The 25,011-nt window shown below is 31.5% G+C and overlaps 1 protein-coding gene across 13 annotated transcripts; it reads right to left on the minus strand.

The window, feature by feature from the left end:
- Positions 1-6,964: 6,964 nt before the first annotated feature.
- On the minus strand, positions 6,965-24,561 carry LOC107887642 (ATP-dependent DNA helicase Q-like SIM). 13 transcript variants are annotated; one of them, XR_005904464.1, is made up of 21 exons: positions 24,293-24,530; positions 23,298-23,899; positions 22,988-23,207; positions 22,778-22,888; positions 22,243-22,432; positions 21,677-21,986; positions 21,326-21,552; positions 20,814-20,870; positions 20,310-20,390; positions 20,037-20,100; positions 19,739-19,838; positions 19,578-19,661; positions 19,125-19,212; positions 18,856-18,972; positions 18,658-18,750; positions 17,500-18,401; positions 16,532-16,814; positions 15,598-16,022; positions 15,341-15,451; positions 7,502-7,564; positions 6,965-7,410 (listed from the first exon to the last, which is right to left on the minus strand). XR_005904464.1 is itself a non-coding variant. In XM_016811890.2 (16 exons), the coding sequence occupies exons 2-16, from the start codon at positions 23,887-23,889 to the stop codon at positions 18,087-18,089; spliced, it is 2,649 nt and encodes an 882-aa protein (XP_016667379.1). In that variant the 5' UTR covers positions 23,890-23,899; positions 24,293-24,561; the 3' UTR covers positions 17,424-18,086. The 13 variants fall into 13 exon arrangements, 3 of the variants coding, with proteins under 3 accessions (XP_016667379.1, XP_016667384.1, XP_040935805.1); XR_005904467.1 differs by lacking the exons at positions 6,965-7,410; positions 7,502-7,564 and adding exons at positions 7,640-9,036; positions 9,105-9,209; XR_005904462.1 differs by lacking the exon at positions 7,502-7,564 and having other exon boundaries at positions 15,598-16,003.
- Positions 24,562-25,011: the final 450 nt, after the last annotated feature.

Raw genomic sequence — 25,011 nt, forward strand, 5'->3', positions numbered from 1 at the left:
TTAAATTATAATACAATATACATACATATTTAGTTTAAAATACATTAAATGAAATAAATTACAACGAGAGAAAAATTAATATGAAAAATACGTAAATTAAAATGAAAAGAAAGATAATTTAAATGAAATAAAAAAATTAAAGTAAAATGGAAAGAAAGATAATTTAAATGAAATGAGTAAAGAAATTAAATTTAAATAAAAAAGAAAGATAATTTAAATGACATGAAAAAAATTAAATTAAAATGGAAATAAAAATAATTTAAATGAAATAAGAAAAAAATTAAATTTAAATGAAAAAAAAGATAATTTAAATGAAATGAAAATAATAATAAAAAATGAAAGGTCAGGTTAGGCCAGGCCTGTGGCATGCCTAGCAAATGGACTCTCAATGGCTAGCACCAGCAGCTTGCAGGCACTAGGCCTGCTATGATGTGAACCAAAAGGTTAAGCCGAGAAAACCTAAAGAAAAATGAAATGAAAAATTTTTTGACTTTAAATGAAATTTAAAATTTTAAAATGGAATGATATTTAAATTGATAAAAAATTTAAATAAAATATGAAAAATTTTAAATGACCTTGGTATTGAGACTACTTCTAATTAATATGAAAAAATATGAAATGAACTGAAAAAAAATTGAATTGAAAAAAGATAAATTAAAATGAGACTACTTGTGATTAATATGAAAAAAAAATTGTATATGAAGAAAAAAATTTTAAATGGAAAAAATTACTAAATGAAAAGTTAAATGAATATGAAATGAAATATAATTTGTAATGAATATAAAATGAACATAAAATGATGATTATGAAATGGAATGAAAGTTCAAAAGAAAATAAATTGAAATGAAAACAAAATTTTGAAATGAGAAAGAATTAAATTAAATGGAAAAATAATAATTTAAATGAAATAGAAATGTAAATGAAATGGAATGGAAATGGAAATTAAATGAAAAAAAAAGTTTAAAGGACATGGCTTGTGTCCGGCCTACGTCAGCATCAAATTGACTAGGACCTATTCGGCCTTCTATTGGCTGGCACTCCTCTGATGCGACGCAACCCAACAGGTTAAATTTTAAAACAAGTTTTTTTCTAATTTTACCCTACTCAGCCACTATGGTCCCCCATTATAAATAGGGTACTTCAACCCAAAACCGCTAACCACTGCCGATAACTGTCGCTTATCGTTAACCGCCATCGTTAACTGTTGACTGCCACCGTCCTCCGTCAACCACTGATAACCTCTCAACACCTCTGACAACCGTCGTTTACCGTCAACTACCGCCAATCACTCTATAAATCCTAATCGTAATATTCTTTTAAATAACAACCAAATTGCTAAAAAGGTAAATATGGTAAACGAGAAGAAAAAAGTATCATTTAATTTTAAATATTCATTTAAATTCTTTTTTAAACAAAAAATATAACGTAAGATCGGTACCAAATTGTGAGACCTCAGTTGCATGATCCTGATTATTTTCCCGATCAAAAAGTTTTACCGTATTTGAACGTCGTGGGTTTTGGGGTAGACGCATACAATCAAATATTTAAGCTGCGGGCCGATTTAATATCGACCTCAATTGAAAGATGGCCCCCGGAGACATGTGCCACCTCCCGTGTGAAGCAGTGACCGAGCTTGGAAAAGTGCTCGATCCCTGGGACACTTACGAGCGGTTACTTGAAAAAGTGCCCCCAACGATGAGGAAGGACGATTAACCTATATTATATTTACTTGGTTAAGAGAAAAATTTCAATATCTTTCGAGCAGTCCAACGCAGATGGACATTATCTACGCTGCAAGAGTGTTCATTTTGCAACTTATAGTTGGGTTTCTATTGCCGGATGTCAATTAAAATAAAGTCCATATCATGTATCTCCCCTTATTAGACGATCTTAAGCTTCCCGGAAGATTTGGTTGGGGCACTACAATATTGGCATACTTATATCGCGAGCTCTATCGAGCAACAAAGCCGTCTATGAAAACAATGGACGATTTCTGCCTTTTACTGCAGTCTTAGGCGTTATACCGAATGTCATTTCTGGAATTAGTAAGCCACCAACCGTATGTCTGGCCACTCGTGAACAATTAAATATATAGTTTAACTTTGCCATCAGTTTTTTAATTGTATAGTATAGTATACTCATTTTTGCATGGAAAGAATAATTCGATAATTTATTCATTTTTTTATGGGCAACTTTACAGAGAACGGGTGATCGTTCACTATACCTATGTACCATATGATGATACTCATTCCGGGGATGGTGTAAAATATTCTTCCGAATCTTTCTATTTTAAATATAACAATTGCACAAAAAATTAAACTACTAACATGTCTATATTATGCTGCTTCTATGGATGTCATATGTCGAGGAAGGGATTGCAGTGCTCATACCATCATGTGTTATCGAGCAGCAACAGCTATTCGTGTCAAATGGCAAAACTCATACCATCATGGGCTATCCTTAAACAATAAAAGAAATTAGGGCTCGAGCTCGGGCTTCAGGTGGTATGATGACGAGCCAGATGCTTCATATTGGGGCTTGGGATAGAAGTTTGAGGCAGAATCAGTTTTGGTGTTCCCAAACGGTGAAACTTAGTTACGGCACAATCGTGCATTCCTTTGTTGCATTTGAAAGATTTCGGTTACACGTTTTCTAAGATCATGTAACGACCTTCGAATATAAAGGGCTTCTAGTATGCCATATACCATTCTGCGTACTCGTACTCAAATGTCCATTCTACAGAAATATACGATTTATGTTTTTCTGCCCAATTTAAAGCGTCCAACCTCGAAATCTTTTTGTCCATTTCGTGAACTTCTTTAATGTCGACAAGAGGGGTCAGGATAGGTTGTATGACACCGAATTACTTCAATACCCGACCTCTAACATACTGCTCCACATATGGCATCCATAGACATATGGTATAGGTGTTGCGATCCTTTCCTCGACATATGGCATCCATAGAAACAACATAATATAGATAACATGTTAGTAGTTAAATTTTTTATGTCATTACTGTATTTAAAAAAAGAAAGATTCAAAAGCGTATTTTTCGCTACCCTTGGAATGAATCTCTATCATCTTACAATAAACAGGTACTGTGAACGGTCGCCCGATTTCTAGTATAGTTGCCCATCTAAAATAAATAAATTATTAGATTATTTTTTCCATTCAAAAATGAGTATACTATACTATACAATAAAAAAACAAATAGCAAAACTGAATTATATATTTACATGTTCACGAGTGGCCACACATACGGTTGGTGGCTCACTAATAGCAGAAATAGCATTCAGTATAACACCTAAGACTGCAGTAGAAGGCAACAACTGCCCATTATTTTTGTAGACTTTGTCATTCGACAAAGCTCACGGTATAAGCATGCCAATGCTGCAGAGTTCCCACTAAATCTTCCAGCAAGCTTGATATCCTTTAATAAAGGGAGATACATAGTGTGAATTTTATTTTGATTGACGTCCGGCAACAGCATCCCACATATAAGTTGCAGAATGAACGCTTTTGCAGCATAAATAACGTCTATATGTATTGGACTACTCAGAAGATTTTGGAAGTTTTCTCTTAACCAATTATATTTAATATAAGTTAATCATCATTCCTCATTGTTGGGGGCCACTCTTTCAAGTAACCGCTCGTAAATGCCCCACGAATCGAGCACATTTCGAAGCCTAGTCTCTACTTTACCGTTTGTACACAACCCTAATTGGACTACTACGTCTTGCAGTGTAATAGTTAACTCTCCACACGGGAAGTAGAACATGCGTCTCCAGGCACTATTTTTCAACTAAGGCCAATATTAGATCGGCCCACATCTCAGATATCTGAATGTACAAAACAACCCCAAAACTCACGATGTTCAAATACAGCAAAACTCGTTGATCGAGAAAATAACCAAGATTATGCAACCGAGGTCTCACAATTCGGAACTGATCCTGCGTTTATAGTAAATATAGAATGTTATATTTCTCATTTAACATAGAATTTAAATGAATATTTACAATTAGATGAGACATTTTTTTCTCGTTTAACTTATTCACATTTTTGTCAATTTGGTTGTTATCATTTAAAAGAATATTAAAATTAGGAACCATAGAGTGATCGACAGTAGTTGATAGTAAATGACGATTGTTGGTATTTAGAGGTGATCGGTAGTCGTCGGTCAACAAAAGGCGGTGGCGGTCGACAGTTAACGGCAACAGTCAACGATATGCAGTAGTTATTGACGGCGGTCGACAGTTTTAGGTTGAAGTACCCCATTTATAGTAGGGGACCATAGCGACTGAGCAGGTATAAAATTGAAAAAAAAACTTGTTTTAAATTCTAACTCGTTGAGTCGTGTCTCACCAGGCGAGTGCCTGCCAATAAAAGGCCAAATGAGCCCTATTCAATTTGATGCTGACGTAAGCCTAACACAAGCCCTGTCCCTTCAACTTTTTTTTTTCATTTCATTTAAATTATTTTTTCTCCATTTAAATTATTTTTTCTCAATTTAAATTTAATCTTTTCCGATTTCAATTTTTTTTTCATTTCAGTTTTTGTTTTCATTTCAATTTATAATTTATTTTCATTTAAACTTTCATTCTATTTCATAATCATCATTTCATATTCCTTTAACATTTTATTTTATTTTATATTCATTACAAATTACATTTCATTTCATATTCATTTAACATTTTAGTGTGTTTTGTATGAATGATTGCAAAACTAGTTTGACTCCTATAATTAAATGAGATAAACTCAATAAATATCAAAGTCCAAAAATGATAGACAAGAAAGTAGCTATGAAAACAGTCCTTACAATAGTGTGGGCAGTTTACTGTGCTCTGCAGAATGTATTAAACCTTAACATTACTTTTGGTGCTAGTGATATTTGGAGGGGATAAAGATCCACTCTCACTAGTTTAGTTTTTTTCATCCATATTTAAATGATCACCATTATTCAAATATATAAGATCCACGTAAGATTCATTTATTAAATATGAAAATTAACTTGTGAATAATGATTAAATATGCATAGAATATTAATTGATAAAACAGTAACGTAGTGAAGGCAAAACCTCTCTAAAGATATTTAGCTAACCCTAGGTATGATCATTGGGTTGAAGTAAAAAAGGTTTTTAAGATATTTGCATAAAAAGTTCTAAAGATTAAATAAGTTTTCATTAAAAAAGAATTAATTGCACTAAACATCTCTAAACTATGAACATCAAACTTCAAAACATTATAATTACATCCCCAAATTATCGATGTCACATAGGATTTTTAAATTTAAGATTTTTAAACTTCCAAATAAGGTTTTTAAAACATATTTTTACAATATTCACTTTTCTTAAAAAGTTCATTTTAAATTATATCACATAAGATCTAACATTTTTTTGGTGACTTACAATAAAAAGGCAAAGCTCGACCAAAAATGTGACTAGTGTAATTCAAACTCAAGCCACACCTGAGAAAATAAACACCCTAGACTATCAGGCCATCATATGGAGTTCATCTAACATTTTATTTAATGGTTAAATTAATTGTTTTAGTAATAGAAGGACCTAATTGATATAACTCTTATAGTTTTGAAATGTAATTAGAATGATTTAAATTTTAGAAACCAATTTAAAATAAATGTTATAGTATGGTATGTTTTTTCAAACTAACTATAACAAAAAAGACTAAACAAGATGGATTGGCTGAATTGAGAACATTTTCAAATGTTTTCATGTTACATGCAAAAGGAAATCTCTATCAAATTAGTTAGATATAATGATAAATTTAGCTTTCAATGTTTACATCTTCTGTGAGCTTAAACCTTATTCTATTTTTGAGCTAAATTTAACAATTAATCTTTCAAAAAGAGCCAAATAGCCTTTAGGAGAAAATGCTAACTAAAACTTTAAACTTATAATGATGTTAGAGTCACAATTAGCATCCATGTGTACTTCAACGTACTATGATATTATTTATCTAATGTCACTTCAACAAATAATTTAAAAATTATAAAAATATTCAAAAAAATCCAAAATTTAAAAAAGTATGAAAAAAAGTTCAAAAATATTAACATAAAGTACAGGTGGAATGATACGAGGGTTTTCCTGTTTAAAAATTTAATGTTTTAGTTAATATTTCAATTAGAAAACAACAATTCAATTTTTTTTTAAAAGTTAACGGTGAATTTGAACTCCTTTTAAAAAATTGAAGCTCAAAAAAAAAGTCAAATTGACAAAAGATATAAACATTAAGTGTTTAATTTGTTATCATGTCAAAAGTTAAAATATGCACTAAATTATTTAATGTTACAAAATGGAAAACAAAAGGCTATGTATGTAAAAGAAATAAAAAAGTAAATCATGGTGCTATATCATTGGCTTTTTTACCTATTTAGTATAAAAAATAAAAAATATCTAAAATAAGATGCCACCTAAATTATTTACAGGAATGGTATGCCAAGGTGATGGAGGGTGGTAGAGAAGCAGCACCACGACCCTTTTCTGAAATGTGTCAGTTGTCTGTTATAAAAAAACATTTTTTATTGAAGAAGGGTAAATGGTAGGTGACACAAAAATAGGTTATTTGTTTAGGTTGAATACCGGTTTAAGTTCATACATGTGGCGTACGATATTAGGCTACATTTGGTTGTGCCCATATCAGGAAGGGCACCTGGCAGGGATGAAACCCATCCTGTAGGTGACACTAGTCTAACATACGACTATTTAACCACTGCTTTGAGGGGAAAAATTAAGATTCAAGAACAGCATAAAAAAATTTTTGTAGAAGAAGAGTAAACAAAAAGAGAAGAATTCACAATGTTAGTAGATGTGAAAATGTTAGTAGATGTGAAATTCACTTTTTCTACAGTAATTCTTTTGAAATTCACTTTTTTTACAGTAATTGTTTTACTTAAAATTGTATTTAGAATTTTTATTTTCTTTTTAAGAGATCTAATATTAAAGATGGATAATCAATTTTTCATATGCATTTATTTCCATGGTGTAACACAACAGTTAGATATATATTTGAATGTCGCCAAAAAATAACAAAGAGATTTAATAGGAATATCTTGATTGATTATATGAAGAAAAAGATTAGTGAAAAAATTACTAGACGTAATAAGAGAAGGATCTTGAAACTTTTCTACAAGCTTTTAGTTTCGACGAATCTCATCAAATATACCGATATGGAACTTGTAGACGATAAAGATGTGGAGACAATGGTGCCAGCTACTGAAAGCATTTCCCTAATGCAAGTCGCTTGTGCAGGTAAATAAGATCCGACCATACGAAAAATATACACAGAACCTACTTATTCCGGTTGCACAAGATAGGAACAAGAATGTGCCCACGATAGCGTTTGTCATTATGGATAAAGAGAATATAGAATCATTAGAAATTCTTCCTCACGAACCTGCGGAAGTATATTGTTAATAAATATAACATTTGCATCATATCTGATAGAGGGAAGCAAATAATTACCACCAGTAGGCATTTTAATGTACCATAAAGATTCGTTATTGTAACTAGCATATCGCGACTTTCATCGAGAGTACCAAGAATGCACACTGGTAGAAACAAGTTGTGAAAATGGTTAAATTTAATTTCAATATATGTTTTACTGTTATCAATACTAGGATAAATTAATTCAAGACTGTAACTTGTTATTTCTTAATATATTCACTGCGTATAAGCTAAAGGCACACCTTTTTTGTCAAAGGATGACTAGACTTGAGGGTGACATGTAAGGTGAAATAAAAACCTTCCTGACAGTGATTGGGTAAATTGTTGCGGTGTCTGGCGATCAACATTATCCTCACCCGACCCTAGAGTGTACTAAACATAGAAGAAAAATGTATACCCTAAGCGTTTGCTTAGAAGGAATGGAGTATTGTGATAGTAATGAGCTAAAGATATCAAACGTCATCGATGATCTAAGTTCTAGATGATCAAAATTGGACCCAAAAAACTTCGAATGATATCCTTGGTCTGATGAGCCTTGATAATAATGTTCAACCCTCAGATTCGGGCTCAAAAGAAGGCTCCAACTCAGGTTTGGGTGCAAGAGGTGGTTTGCCCGAGTCATGACATGTAGAGGAGGACTTCCATCAATTGTCCACCAAATAAATACAGTTTCCCCATCTTTAAGTACCACCGTATATTCTCTAACAAGGGCTTCACACTGAAGTATATTATTGATGCACTACCACTCAGTTCAATCCTTGTTTCCCCCTCTTATTAATTCTGTGGATCTTCCCCAAATTCACCGCTAATGCCAGGATGTATTGTGTGCACCCAAATTGTCACATTACTTGGTCCCTGTGATACCATCTAGATGAACTGCAAAATTAATATCATGGTCCCTGTCACGAATAACTTACCCCCACCCCGGCATGTGTCTCAATCATCTGACAACATATCGAAACCGTTTATAACATCCCAATACCCGAATTCCCACTTATTAGAACAAATTTACACAAAAATGTCAAATAATTGACATAATGTTTAAAATTTATCACCCACTTACGAGTGAATAAATATATGTTTGACAACTAATGCCAAGAAAAACATTCGGTAAAAGGCCCAAGACTGCAGTAATTTGATGCAGCCACCTATGTCCACGGCACAAGGCTTTATCATTCGATAAAGTTGGCGATACAACATGGCTAGTACCCCAACTATACGAACGGACGTTTTACATTTCAGTTAAGAATGATAAAGTCCATCAAGTGAACATTGTTTGTGTCCAACATTAATACACCAATAATAATGTGCATAATATATGTTCAAGTGACGCACATCACCTCTTTCTCGGTAACAGTACTTGGTAAATGCTCAAAATTAACTTTCAATGATGAAAACCTCAAACCGTAAATTTTGACTCAACATCACCAAGCGAGACTCCTAATAAACTATAGCAATGGACGGCCAGCTCAGAGATCGTACTTACGTCCGTAACAGCACTCCCGTCATTTGGTAGCCCGAGTTGCAGTCCAACATCCCTAAATTGCTGGTGCACTCTCCACATGAAAAATGAAATCTGTAATTTTTGGCTGTCATCCCTCAACCAAAGTAAATATTAAGTTATCACATATTAAACGTCTGTACCAATGTTGCTGAACCACATTCGATTGACTTTAATTATGGCATGAAGCGATCATCCGATAGATAACCTACATTATTCACATGACCCCTCAAAGTGTGCTCCGTGCCCTGACAATATTAAATTATCAAAATAGTTAATATAACCTAACTATTTCCGTAAATGAAGTGGAACTTTTTATAAGGTAACAAATAATAATTTAATTACCATCACATTAACCGTTCTTGATATGTGATTATCTTTGTTAATCAAAAACCCCATTTTGATATTTACAACTTAAAAAATTGAGTTCAATTAATTTGTTGCAAAAAATAGAAAAATGAGATAACACAAATAATTTGTTCAGAATATTACATTTTGATAATTAATTTATAATATTGCTAGGGTGTCCCATTTTTTATTTTAATATTACTTTTATTACTGGGATAAAAAGGCCCAAATAGAAATTATTGACCTACCGAAATGTATTTTTTACAACAAACTAATTAAACTCAATTTTTTTTAAAATTACAGATATCAAAATGGGTTCTTTGATTTATAATGATAATCACATATCAAAGAATGTTTAATGTAATAATAATAAAATTATTATTTGTTATGTTATAAAAAATTTCACGTCATTTACGAAAATAACTAAATTATATTACCTATTTCAATAATTTAATATTGGTAGGGCCCGTATCGTGCATTGAGAGGTCGTAAATAGTATATGCTTTATGTCGATGATCGCCTAATACCATACTTGAAATCAGTCGGATTCAGATCAGCAAAATTGATATGAACGTTTAATTTGCAATAAGATTAAATATCAGCTTTAGTCGAGCAATGACAGCCTGAAACTCGCACATTTCATTTGCAATGTGGAGAGTGCAACATCACTTTAGAAGATGTTGTACTAAAACTTAGGCTACCATTTGACAAGAGTGCAATTAAGGGCATAAGTACGATCTCTAAGCCGATCGCCCTTTGTTATAACTTATTGGGATTCTCGCTCAATATTACTGAGTCAAAATTTCAAGTTTGAGGTTTTCACAACAGAAAGCCAATTTTGAGCATTTATCGAGTACTACTACCGAGCAAGAGGTGATGTGCGTCGCTTGAACATGCATTATGCACATGTGCGTGTATTCATACCAGACCAAACAACAATTAGGTCCACTTAATATACTTGCCATTGTTAACTAACTTACAAGACGTTCATTCATATAGTTAGGGTTGTGCAGTACTATGATGTATCGCAAGCTTTATGGACGTCAAAGCCTTAAGCCGTAGACATAGGCTACTATCTCATATTACTGCAGTCTTAGGCTCTTTACCGCATGTCTTTCTTGACATCAATTAGTAACCAAGCATATGTATTTCCACTAATGAATAGATGATAAAATTTAAGCGTTATAATAATTATTTGACATTTTTATATAAATTTATTCTAACAAGTTTTGTTTTTTCGTTGATGGAGTGAGAATCTAAGTATCAGAAGGTTATACACGATTTCGATATATCGTCAGATGATTAAGACACATGCCGAAGTATGGGTAAGTTATACGTGACATCTAATTACTTTATCTTATTTGACTCGTGTTAATATTATTAATTTTACAATCCATCCGGATACTCTATTCCTTCTCAGATATTGTGATTATTTTTCCCGCGTCTCGTATATCTACTCGAACCTATGGCGCATTAACGCACCCCATTATCAATTTTTACATCTTCGTTTACTCTTTCTTCTATAGAAATTTTTTTGGGTTGTTCTGAAATCTTATTTTTTTTCTTCAAATAGTGGTTAAATAATCATATATTAGACTGGTGTAGCCTACAAGAAAGACTTCATCCCCTACCATGTAACACCTATAATATTAAGGGGTGAACGTTCGATCAAATCGAATCAAATGAAAAAATTTCTAGTTAATTAAGTTGATAAATCATATTTTTGAAATTTTCTCGAATCAAGTCGAGTGAGATGAAATTCGAATTGAATCGAATATATTTGTTTAGAGTTAAATTAAAAAATATTTTAAGTCCTTATAATCACTGTCAACCACCTTAATTAAATTTGTTATTAATTTTCATCCCTTTATAATTTATTTATTAATCTTTTATATATGGGTTAACTTATTTTTAAATTAAAAAATATATTAAAGGTAAAATATATAATTTTTTTAATAAATATTATCTAAAAAATAAAATATGAAATTGATATCAACATAAAATTTTAACACAAATATTTTATGACGTCAATAATTCATTTTTAGCAAAAATTTATAAATATTCAATATGATAAAACAATTCAATAATATAAATAATACATAATATGAAATTTAATATAATAATATAAACAGTAGATATAAATAAAATTATTATTTAGGTATAGAAATTTTGTTTGGATAATTTTAATTTTTTTTTATTTGGGGGTAAAGTGTGATAAGTAAAAATTTAAGGGGAAAATAAAAAATTTAAAGGTTAAGAGAGTAAAATTTTAAGGGAGAATAAATGGGAGGAATAAACTTTTGAGAGGAAAATATGCAAGAAAAAATGAGAGGGGGGAATGGATTTAGGGTAAAAAGAGGTGGGATGAGAGGAGAGCAAAAGTTATAGGAAAAAAGTGAGGAATAGTAAAAATTTTGGGAGGAAAGTGAAGAAATTTAAAAGTTTGAAGTAATAATATAAATTATCAGAATTTGACATTCGATTTATTTGAATTAATTCTAGTTATTCAAATTTGAAAACCAAACTTGATTCAAACTCGAAATTCAAAAAAATTCGAATCGACTCAAATAACTCAATTTATTTAACTTGAAATTTAAGTTTTTTTTAATTTTTCAAGTTAAATCAAGTTTTACTCATTCCTATATAAGATAGACACCGATGGTGCCGCCTATGAGATGGGCATAATCAAATGTAAATCAAAACCGTACGCCACATGTACAAATAACTTATTAATAACTTATTTTGGTGCCACCTACCAACTACCCTCCTTTAATAATTTTTTATAATAGACAACTGACACATTCCCATAAATAATTTAGGAAGTCTCATATTTTAGATATTTTTACTTTTTTATATTAAATAGGTAAAAAAAAGCCACATTAATGGCTTTTAAAAAAAAGGTTAGATTTTTTGGGTTTCTCTTAAAATCGGACATTTTTATTAAAATAACCTATTAATTTTAATTAAGTATCAAAATGACTCACTTTTTTAATTAAACACCAAATAACTTAAAATTTACAGTAAAAGTTGGTGGAACCAAATTATATAGCGCCACCAACTTGCCACATCAGGAGAGTATAAAAAATTAATTTTTTTAGTGGAGCCATATAAAATGGCACCACCTATATAAATACCAGAAAAATATTAAAATTTTTGAAAATATGAGAGGACTTCAAAAAAATTAATCATTTTCCTGGTAGAGTCAACTTAAATGGCACAACCAGATTCTGCCATGCCAGTTCTTTTTTTTTTTACTTTTTGACTTTTACTTTTCTTTTGTTTTTTCTTTATTTATTTATTTTATTTATTTATTTTGTTTTATAATATTTTAAATTATAATTTTTAAATTATTTTTAAAGATATTAAAATCATTTTTTAAATTCTATTTAAAAGTTAAAAGTAATATTTTATTTTAAAAAGTGAAATTTAAATTAATAAAAAAATTAAAAAATATTTTTCATTTTCTAATAATACTGTAAATTTTAGAAAAATAGAAGCTTCAAAATAATTTTTCATTTTCTGGTGGAGCCGACTTAAATGACGCCACCAAACTTTCTTTCACTTTTTTTAAAAAACTAAAATAAATTAAATAAGTAATAAAAAAAGTGAAAGATTGGGGTTTTTTACTAAAAAAATATAAAAATAATTAAAAAATTCGAAAATAATACACCTAAAAAAGTAATTACGAAAATGGTATGGTCAGGGTGGTCACGCCACTCTGACAGGCGACACCACCCTGACGTGACGGTGAACAGTGACCCGCAACAGTAAAAAAAAAATTGAAAAAGAAAAAACACTGAAAACGAAAAAAAATAAAAAAAAAGGGTCATGTTAGTGCCAGAGGCGGCACCAGTGTTGCCTCTAGCAGAGGCGGCACCAATGTTGCCTCTGGCAGATGCGGCACCAGTTGTGTGGGTCCCACAGGCTTAAATACAAATATTATTATTATTTTAAAATGATAATAAGTAAAATATTTTCGTATATTATTTTTTATATTATTTTAACAAAAAATGTTTCAAATGTATTATGTAAGTGTTTTTTTATATTAATTTAATAAATAATCCTGATTTTGATACTTTCTTTGTATTTTTTTCGTATCTTATTTTTTAAAATATATTATTTTCATATTTTATTTCTTCATATTATTTTAGTACATAATGTTTCAAATGTATTATTAAAGTATTTTTTATATTTTTTCAATAAATAACCCTGATTTTAGCACTTTATTCATATTTTTTTGTATCTTATTTTTTAAAATATATTATTTTCGTATTTTATTTCTTTATATTATTTTAGTACATAATATTTCAAATGTATTATTTAAGTGTTTTTTATATTTTTTAATAAATAACCTTGATTTTAGCGCTTTATTCATATTTTTATTTTCGTATATTATTTTATTAAATTAATATAATAAAAACACTTATATAATACATTTGAAACATTTTTTTCCTAAAATAATATAAAAATAATATACGAAAATATTTTACTTATTATCATTTTAAAATAATAATATTTGTATTTAAGTTTGATCTATTTAAGAGTGTGGGACTCACACAACTGGTGCCGCTTCTGCCAGAGGCAACACTAGTGCCGCCTCTGGCACCAACATGACCCATTTTTTTTATTTTTTTTCGTTTTCAATTTTTTCAATTTTTTTTACTATTGCGGGTCACTATTCACCGTCACATCAGGGTGGTGCCACCTGTCAGAGTGGCATGACCACCCTGACCATACCATTTTCGTAATTACTTTTTTAGGTGTATTATTTTCAAATTTTTTAAATTTTTTTATATTTTTTAGTAAAAAACCCTGAAAGATTGTATAGTAAAGTCTAGTGGCGCCATTTAAATTGGCTCCACCAGAAAATAAAAATTTATTTTTAAGTATCCAATTTTTCTAAAACTTATAGTATTTTTAGGAAATAAAAAATATTTTTAAATTTTTTTATTAATTCAAATTTCACTTTTTAAAATAAAATATTATTTTTAACTTTTAAATAAAATTTAAAAAATAATTTGAATATCTTTAAAAATAATTTAAAAATCATAATTTAAAATATTATAAAACAAATTAAATAATATTTAAATTATTATAAAACTAATAACAAATTTAAAAGTTTAAAATATTTAAATATTTAAATATTTAAAAATAATATTTAAAATTTAAAAAAATAATTTTAAAATATATAATTAAAATTAAAAATATATATTAATAAAATATTTCAAATATCTATTTTAAAATTAATAATAATAAATAAAATAAAATAAATAAAGAAAAAAAACAAAAGAAAAGTAAAAAAGTCAAAAAATAAAATAAAAAATAAAGACTGATATGGCAGAATTTGATGACGCCATTTAAATTGGCTCCACAAAAAATATGATTAATTTTTTTAAAATTTTACCATATTTTTAAAAAATTTTATATTTACCTGGTATTTATATAAGTAGCACCATTTTAAATGGCTCTACTCAAAAATTAATTTTTTATACTCCTTGCAGACATGATAAGTTGGTGACGCTATATAATTTGACTCTATCAACTTTTACTGTAAATTTTAAATTATTTTAGTATTTAATTAAAAAAGTAGATCACTTTAGTACTTTATTAAAATTAAGGGTTATTTTAATAAAAAACCCTTAAAATCAAGGTAGTTCCGGATGAGAGTACCTCGAATTGCAAAGATCGGTTTATTAACATCTTTTATGCAGCTGATGAAAGTAATAAACAGATTCTAATAATCCCTTTATGGGCACTACGGTTCCGTCGAAATAAACTAATACATGAGGGTATTAAGTTCTCCCCGCAGGAACTTCTGGGTTTTGTTAGTGGCTACAGTCAAGAGATGGCTGTGAGTCAAGGGACTCTTCAGTCTCTTTCCAGACCAATGATAAAGGGGGTGTGGCGACCCCCAAGTATCGGTTTTATCAAACTAAATTTTGATGCTTCGTTTCACAGTGTTTTAAAAACCTCTATTGCAGCAGTTTTAGCCCGAAATCATGAAGGGAAAATTTTGGGAGCGTGTACTTACCCATCTCAGGATATTGTCAATGCCTTTGTTGCTGAGGCTAGGGCGTGTGAAAGGGCTTTGTTGTTTGCGCTTGAGATGGGCTTTCAATGCCTTCAGCTTGAAGGAGATTCTCTGTCGATTATCAAAAAACTCAAATCAAAGATGGAAGACAGATCCGTGCTCCGGCCGATTATTCAAAGCATCCATATTCTTTTAAGACAATTTGAGAAAGCTGTTTATCTTTTTGTTCCTAGAACAGTTAATAGGGCGGCACATACTTAGCCCTCGAAGGACGACGATGCCAGCTACCATGTTTCTGGACTGAAGAAGCTCCGAACTCGGTGCGAAAGATGGTGGCAGAGGATTGGAGGGTTTGGAATCAGGATCGTTGAAGTGCTTTTTGGAGGCTTTGAGAATGGAGAAGGTTCTGAGGAATCTCCATGACTGGGTTTCAAAGCTTTCTTTTTCTTTTGCTTCTCTTGGCTCATATGCGGATTTACATTGGAGAAGATGGTTTTTTTGGCTGATGGTTTAGTTGTGGCGTTCCGTTGTTTGGCTCAGGGTGGTTTTCTGCATTTATGGTTTTGTTTTTTCTGTGTGCTTTTCTTACGGATTGGTTTGTTTCCTGCTGCTCTGCCTTTTCTTCTTCTGTTGTTTTTTTACTTTGTCCACCTTGAGCCGCGCCTTATTAATAAAACATCAGCTTGTGTTGAAAAAAAAAACATAGATTTAATAATAATGTAAATATATATATTTCATTGATCGAAAAGTAAATTGACAAAATTAAACTAATAATAATTAATAAGGTTTTAACAAAAATTGTTTCGGGGTCAAATGAAATTACTTTTTAAAAATGTATGATATTTAAATAAATTTAAAAAATTGGGAGGCAAACACAAAAATATTCTTTTTTTTTAATAGGACACTAAAAGTTTGAGGAAAAGTTTATGAAAATTTTAGGGCCAAACACAGAGATATTCTTTTTTTAATAGGATTCAAAAAGCTAAAGAAAAAATTGAAAGTTTTGGGGCTATGGTGCATCACTGTGGAAGGAGATTCTCGTAGGATGATCAACAAATTCAAACAGCAGACTGAACTCAGATCAAGTATGCTTATAAATTCATGCAATTAGGAAGTGTACCAAAGCAGCTAATAAATTAGCAAAAGATGGGCTTAGCATGGTAAAAGATCATTTTTGGGTAGAGAAAGTACCTGGATCGATAGCAACGTTGAAGATGATCGTTGGTGGATTGGCGGGTCTGATTAGCCTCATCTCTTGATGTTCGCACAGCAATCACACATTTTTCTTCTTTGTTGTTTGCTGTTTTTCTGACAGGAGTCACTGTCTGTAACCTTTTGATTTTTGGATAAGTATGAGTGATTTTCTCCCTCCTCTTTGTTGGCTACTTGCTTGTTTTATTCTCATTTTTAATGTTATGATTCGATGTGATTTGTCCATGGTGAAACCAAGCTGTCAGCGGCACCGGCCTGACGGCTGACATGAAAGTGACGATTCAATCATAAATTTGTATTTTTAATATAAAAAAACTTAAAACATGAGTTTTTTTTAGTTAAAACTTAAAAAAAAAAAACTGGTGAAATCAGATTGCATCAGCCTAACAGAAGTCACCACAAATTCGTGTTTTTAATATTGAAAAAAAATTAAAACACGAAATTTTATTTTCAGTTAGAAAATTTTTTTAAAATATTTTTAAATGCTATTTGACACATAGACAGTATTAAATAAATAAATATTTTTTTACTTCTTTTTTATATATTAAAAAATTCGTATTCACAATACAAAATAATAATGCCATCAATTAATTTGACTATACTCAAAAAAATAATTTTTTTATTAAAAATAAAGTGGTGCCACTAATTATTTAGACGATGCTCATATTTTAGTATATATTTTATCTATTCTCATAAATATTATTTCCGTTATCCTATTTTCGTATATATTAATTTAATTTACATTATTCATGTAAAAAATCCAAAAAAGTACAGTCAACCTAAGACATTTTTTAAGATTAATTAATATATATTACCTGGTAATATTATTATGGTAAATATGATAACTAATAATTTTTAATTAGTTTCAATATACCAGATGAAAATATTATTATATAAAAAAACTTAAAATTTTATAGAGAATTAAAAAAAGGTGAAACGAAAATTACTTTAATTCTCTTAATTAGTAGTTCTCAATTGTCATCTATCCAACATGAAAAGCATCAACTTCAGTTAAGGACCTCAAAATCTGCAATTGCATCTTCCTCAGCCCAACAGCGAACTCCAAAGCCTCGTTCATGGCAGCTCGAGCACCGGCCAAGGCGTCCTCAAGGTCTTGATTAACCATGTAATACGAACATATTTGGCCAAGTATACGATCATGCCTTTCTTGGAACCTCACAACTCTTTCTTCAGCATGTTCCAATGCCTGGCTAATGATCCTTAGCTTCTCTATCGAAACTTGCTGCCTTTGCCATTTCTTCAAACTCGGTAGGACGAAAATGAACGAAGTGGAAAAGCCGATAACCGCGAAAATTATCCGAACATAGTCCATCAATAAGCTTCTGTTTATTTGGAGAATGGGAAATGAAAGTCTAGTTTATGTAAAGGGTGGAGATTCCTTGCTTCTTTCCATTAACAAGTTCTTGGTTGCTTTTGTGTTACTCTTCCTCCATGGTTTGCTTCATGAAATGGTTTAAATCTCTAAACTTTAACCATCCTATACTGGGAAAATGAAAGGAATAAATATGCTAGCTCACTTCTTTTGCGAGATTTTTGCAGATATTCTACCCCGAGAAGTACTAGTATCCGAGAAATGTTTTCTTGATTTCCTTATTCTTGGCTTTCGTGGTTTCCTGTTTGAAGACCGAATTTTGTCTAAACGCTGACGACGGATCTCAGGATTAGCCCAGCCCTTTCCCCAATCGGAGAAACTGGAATAAGCTCTCGGTTTTCTCATTGAGTAAAGCATATCTGCTTCTGGGTAAACATGGAAACCCTTATCACTCTCAGACTGAAGAAATTCCAGTCCCCTTTTTGTTGGTTCCGGAAATTTTATCTGAACATGGATCTGCACAAGACAGTGCAGTAAACCAATAAACCGGAGTGGTCAGGCGATATTTTTCATATCTAAAAGTCCAGTTGAATGTACGGGTTACATCATGTATTTGAAATGCATGCTTTAATACTTCTTGTTCATGGACTAAAATCGGAGAAGCTAAACTGGCAAAGTTGTCCTGGTATTTTTAAGGGATAAAACCTTAGGAATGCTTTAATATTTTTCATTCATGAACTGAAATCGGAGAAGCTGGTTGTTAAGTGCATACCTTATCATCCCCCTCTCTGATATATCCTTTAGCTTCCATGATTCGAGCAAGACCTTTCCACCATAGCAGATCAGTGGTTATGAATTTTTGAGACTGCATATGACCATCATATGACAATCATCAAATAGCATTCGAGAACTCCAGTAGCATATATACATATGTTAAACCAGTTAGATTCATGAAAGAGAGATCGATCACCTGCTCCCTTATTTTATTAACAAAAGCTCTAAGGTTTGGCTTCACTAGGAATTTTTGCCGTTCAGTAACACTACACAGAGAATCATCATATGAGCAGTCCATGAAACTGCTCTCTGCCTGCAATTCAATACAAGATCATGAACAGAAGATTTCAGAACATAAATATGTTTCACCCTAAAGTGTATAATTTGTTCATTTGTTCCATGAGGTCTTCCAAGAATTTAATGAAATGTAAAACATTAAATAAAAATGAAAACAATCACGCTTACGTAACGAGCAGCAATCATTTGCATCAAAATGTTTGCCTCCTCTTTCAAATCCAGCATCTTAGGAGGTCCATCAACACAAACGTCACAACTGAGTAAAAAGAATTCCACTTAATGAGTTGGAATGAAGGGGGGAAAGAAAAGAATGAATAAATTCCTAAATCTGAATGAGATCTTATTCTTCTCAAGGGTAGAAAAGCAAGATTATAAAAAGAGACTCAAAAACATCATTTGATTAAACAACCTTATCATTTGGCACAAAAGACCGTTCTTCTTGATCAAACTTAAAAGATTACACGCATATATTTATAAGCTTATGTTTTATAGGTCTGCCTAAATTGATTGGTTTTCCTTTCAAATATATAATAAGTATTCATACTACAAGAATTATAATACAAAATTCCCAAAATAACATTACATATACTACCATACAAAACCTTAAAGTAAGCTACATACAAGAGGCACTTCTTATCACCGAAATCCTCCCCAAAGTACTCAACAAGGATTTTGGCTCGACAGCAAGAAGTATTCATTCCATATCTGCAAGTGAATCAAAAGTTGTTATAGAACATCGAGGAAGAGAGGGAGCAAAGCAATAACATGTTTTCCACGTAAACCTGAAGAAATCTGATAACATTTTATAAGCTCGTTTTGCCTGATCTTCACTTCTTTTACTAGGCAGAAGTGTTGGCATTCTTGATAAGTTCACATATAAAACTGCTAGCAGAAAGAGGATAGGTCAAGTTCACATTATAAATGTATCCAAAATAAAGTGTAAAACAGCTGATCAAATGCAAACTTCAGTTATCACTGTTAAGGGTAAAATGTATTACTTCTCAATTAGAAAATACAGTAGGCCTGTTTTAGCTTTAACAATGACCATGACTTATATTCTAAAATAACAAATAGGCTTACTGCAATCTGCTAATTTTCCATCCCTTCCAGCTCGACCAGCTTCTTGATAATATGCTTCCAAACTCTGCAATACGGATCAAGCTTTAAGAAGCTCAAGTGACCAAGAAACAGATAACTATATCCCGCCAATTATGAGACTTAAACCTGAAAAATTAATAGGCATACAAGTTGCAAGGGGAAAAAAAAAGAAAAGAACCGGTAATGTGCCCACACAGCAAGATCTATCACCTAATGATGCAAGTCAAAAACTGCACAAATACATATAAGCCAGACCTGTGGCCAACCATAATGTATGATTCTTCGGACATTTAATTTGTCAATCCCCATTCCAAAAGCCATTGTCGCAACAACAACCTGCATAAATAACTCTCCCATTAGATGGCAGGATTAGATCATAAACAGTAGTTCATCTATACAATATCATTTTATCACAATAGACAAAAAAAAAAAAGAAAAAGGATACTTAGGGTCTAAACAGAGAAGAAGATTGCAGAGGAAACAAAAGCAGATTCAGCATTAGCCATGTACGTAGGAGTCTATATGGAGAGAAGGAAGTTAATCATTGGATAATCAATTATATCTAGGCTATGATCTAAAGGCAATAAATGGTTCTGTCTTTTCAGAACCAGAAAAGTAACCGACTGAATTTTTTAAAGAAATCTAATCTTGGGGGAAAAAACAAAGTAATTTCTGAAAGACTGTACATACAGAATACTATAAAAATACAGAATTTTACAGAACCAATTCATCAACTAGGTGAATCATGACAAATCATACCTGCAGGGAGTCTTCATGAAATTCCTTGTGAACCTGCCTTAAATGTGATTTTGGCAACTGAGAAGAAAAGAGGGGAATTTATAAATAGCTGTTTATCAGGCACATAAAAACTCTTTATCATCAGCATGTAGAACCTAGCATGCAAGCTTTTACCAGTGAGAACACTAGACAAATAACCAGAACAATATGCCAGGATGGAGTTCTAATGGAATGAACATCAGGACGGTTCCTTGGCAAGAACAGTGAGAATAAAAAGAAAAAAAAAATAGTATTTAAAATAGAGAAGCATTGACAGACTAACAAGTACCAAGCTGGCAACCACTGTTCAAAAGTGCATAAACAATTAGAGCTTAATGATTGCAAGAAAACAATGTGTGATTTGCTAAGAATGCAGACGAACAAAAGACATCATCAAACCACAGCTCAAAAGATCAAAGAATAGGTGCTTAATAATTGAAAGGAGATGATATGCATCAATGTAGAGCCAGAGTAAATTTTCCATAAATAGTTACCGCTGCATTATAAGCGGCAGCCTTTACTCCAAATTCGCAGAGATACTTCGCAATGCTCAGTGTTTCCTTTCTTGTGGGAACATATATGATGGTCGGTCCTTGTTCCAATGGCTCTTGCAGAAGCCTCAGTCTTTCTTCTGGTTTATTTGGTGGATCTATTGTCTCCATTGACCCATGTGAATTCCATTCTTCGCAATGAACTTGTCCAGAAAATTCACCATAGGCAACTGAAAACTAAAAGCAATCAAAATATAGTAGAAATACAGTGATGCTGGAATCTTTTCATGTCTATAGCATAAGCCAAATAATAGCATGCATAGAAGTTCAAATTAAAGTATCAGAAGATGATACCATCCCAATCTTCCGCACTCTGAAAGACATCAACCTCATTTTCTAAATACTCAACTGACATTGGCCTTCCCCTTGAAGGAATTGAACCATTTTCCTTTTCTGAACTCTCATCATTACTTTCTTCAATGTCACTGTTTTGAATGTCATTAAACCCACTTCCAGAAACTTTATCTGAATCAGAAGGGCAATGAGATTCATGAGAGACTAGAGGTTGTTTCATTCCATCAACCTTTTTCTTTCTGGCATAAACATCTAAAAGTTGACAGAAATCTGTGCTATATGAAGACACTGATTTTCTACTGTGTTTCACCTGTAGAGAGCAGAAACCAAATTTTGAGGTTCCACTAAAACACAGGATTTCATTATAAGGGATACATAAGAGAAGTTCAATATGTAGATTAAAAAGGAAAATAAAACAAAATAAGAACAACTCAAGACCGTTTAATTTTCTTGATAGTTGATACATAAAAAAGAAAACACTCCAAGTGAAGTGTAAGTTGAAAGAAGGAAGCCAAAGAAGAAATACCAAATATGATTGAAATCAGCCAAAGCAAGTAAAAACTCACTGAGAATCGCAAATTTGGACGGAAGAATGAAGTGACCACAGTCTTTCTCTTCTTTGACATGCACAAAGAATCAAGAATGTCTTGCCGAACCTGAACTGTTGCAGTAGCAGTCAATGCCATAATTGGAATGTCATACTTCAAGAATTTTAAATTTCTGGCACTGAAATTCTCTCGCAAAACAGACAATCGCCTGACAGTGGAAAATATACATACAACTTACAAAGTCATAATAAAATAAATTACGAATTATAAAACGATGTGCAGCATTAAAAATGAGATATTGCCAAATAAATACAAAGGTAATGAAGAAAAGCAAAATCAAACATCAACATGTTATGAAAACTAAAACCCATCTCTCTCTGTGTAAAACACAGCTACTTTAGCCATGATTAGTCATTTGGCTGTCCTTTAAATGCGTTTAAGATATGGCTTAGTAAAACCTATGTTTTACCCTAAGTCACATAATCTCCAAATAAATTACTGATTGAGTCAAGAAGAAACCAAAACAGGCATCCAATACATAAGGAACACATACCGATAGTCAGGCCGAAAATCATGGCCCCACTTAGATATACAATGGGCTTCATCAATTGCAAACAATGTGATTCCACGACTTTCTGCTAGCCTCTGAAGAGGTTTTATTAGTCTGCACGGAAGTACTTGTACTTTCTCAATAACAAGAAAAAGAAAAGAGAGAATAAACATGTTCTTTGAGAAAAAACCAAGAGGCACTATATGCGCCTACCTCAGAATTGTTTCTGGACAAACATATATAATACTATACATTCCTCTCATCGCTTTCTGCTCCACACTGCTGTCTGGTTGTCCAGATCCAAGAAAACAAGCAGAGACCCCATGTTTTGATAATTTTAAGCATTGATCGTGCATCAAGCTTATCAAAGGAGAAACCACAACTACAACCTTTCCTGTTAATAATGCCGGAATCTGGAAACAGAGAGACTTTCCTGCAGAAGGTAAACAATTAGTACTTCAAGTTATGAGATAGCAAAATGAACAGCGTAAAAACAAGACAAGCAAAAGATTATAAGATTTACCAGATCCTGTTGCAGCAAGAACAAGACAGTCTTCGTGAGCAAGCAAAGCAGCCAAGGCTTCCTTCTGGAAACTCTTCAAGGATGAATAACCAAAATGCTTTCTTAATAAACCGTTAACCTTCGACTCCCAATTTGTTCCAATATTCAGCTCCTCAGAACAGCAAACTTGGGAAGGTTCTGCCACGTTTTCAAACTGATTATCTATAAGCAGAATTGGTTCCTTGTGTTCTTCCACAGGACTAGGCAACACCTTGGATCCAGACATGACCCCATCAGATACATCATTACCTCTGCTTCGCTTAGGTTTACTTGTGGGTTGAAAATGTTCCCATATCCTAGACTGCCGGATTTCACCTTTTGATTGTGAAGATGTCATAACCCTCTTACCAAGACTCTTTAAATCCCTTGAAGAACATTGAAAACTAGCTGTTCCACTGAGAGGATTCCTACCACAACCATTCAAAACATACTCAACCGCATCATCAACTGACGGTCCTACAGCTTTTACAGCTTCTATGGCATTAGAATGCTCAAATCCCATTTCAATAAGTTTTTTAATAACTTGATCAGACGACACATCGTTTCCTCCCATTTCATAAGAACTGTCAACCAAGGATTAAACACAAGTCATCCTTCGGTCAAAAATATTTCAAATAAATACATATAAAGCAAAAGCTAGTTGGCTCAGCTGAGTTTGCCTCGTTTCTCTTTCCTTTTGTAAAGTTTCTAATAAACTTAATATTATCTGTAATCCATTCAAAAATGAAACGTCACTAGAAACCCATGCCCTTGATCTGAGCAGGCAGAAGTGATTCAAAGAGACAAACACTATAACTTTTTGAAAAGGAAACAAATGAGAATGCATCCAATACGATTACGCGAGCTTCATCTCAGTACACAAAATCAAACATGAAAGCTTTGGGATTCAAAAGTTAAAGAAAACGGAATTCAATGAAAATTTCAAAATAATAGGCAAATAAGTGCAGAATTCTGACCTACCTCAGCGGCGCTTTAGATCCGATAAATTATGGGTTTCAAAAAGAGACGTTCTTTTTTCTTCTTCTTTTTTTCATTGAATGGCTGAATTGAAATTTTTATTTGCCCGCAAAGATATATGCTTCTAAATTCTATAAAGAAAATCAACAAAATCAACGCGCCAAAATTGAATCTTAGGGCTCCAATTAAAAAGTACGAAGTTATAAGACAAACGCCGTCGTTGAGTAGAACTGGTTTTGGCCTATTTCTAGTGTCGATTTGCCAATCCCATCAAACTTGTATACGTGTGGGAAATATATATTTAAAATACTTAATAAAATATATGATTTGAAATTAATTAATCATAATAATATATAAAAAATGTATAATATTAAAATAAAATAATTAAAATAAATTATGAGTAAAATAAATTTTAAATATATAAATATATCAGATCAATAATATTAAATACACTAATTATTTATCATGGTTTTATCTTTAAATTATGAGTTAGTGTCGAGTTGACTTATAACATCAACTCAATAAACAACATTATTAATATATATATACATACACAATTGATGAAGATAATAAATTAGATATATTAAAAAATATATGTAAAATATATTAAATTGAAACTTTAGTTGAGTGATAAATTTAAAGTTTTGAAAATCTAATTAGTGTGGGTTCAAATCCTAAAATATGATAATTTAACTAATTTTTGTCAAAATAAAAAGAC

The sequence above is a fragment of the Gossypium hirsutum genome, chromosome A11 (assembly GCF_007990345.1).
Source record: "Gossypium hirsutum isolate 1008001.06 chromosome A11, Gossypium_hirsutum_v2.1, whole genome shotgun sequence".
Classification (NCBI taxonomy): Eukaryota; Viridiplantae; Streptophyta; class Magnoliopsida; order Malvales; family Malvaceae; genus Gossypium; species Gossypium hirsutum.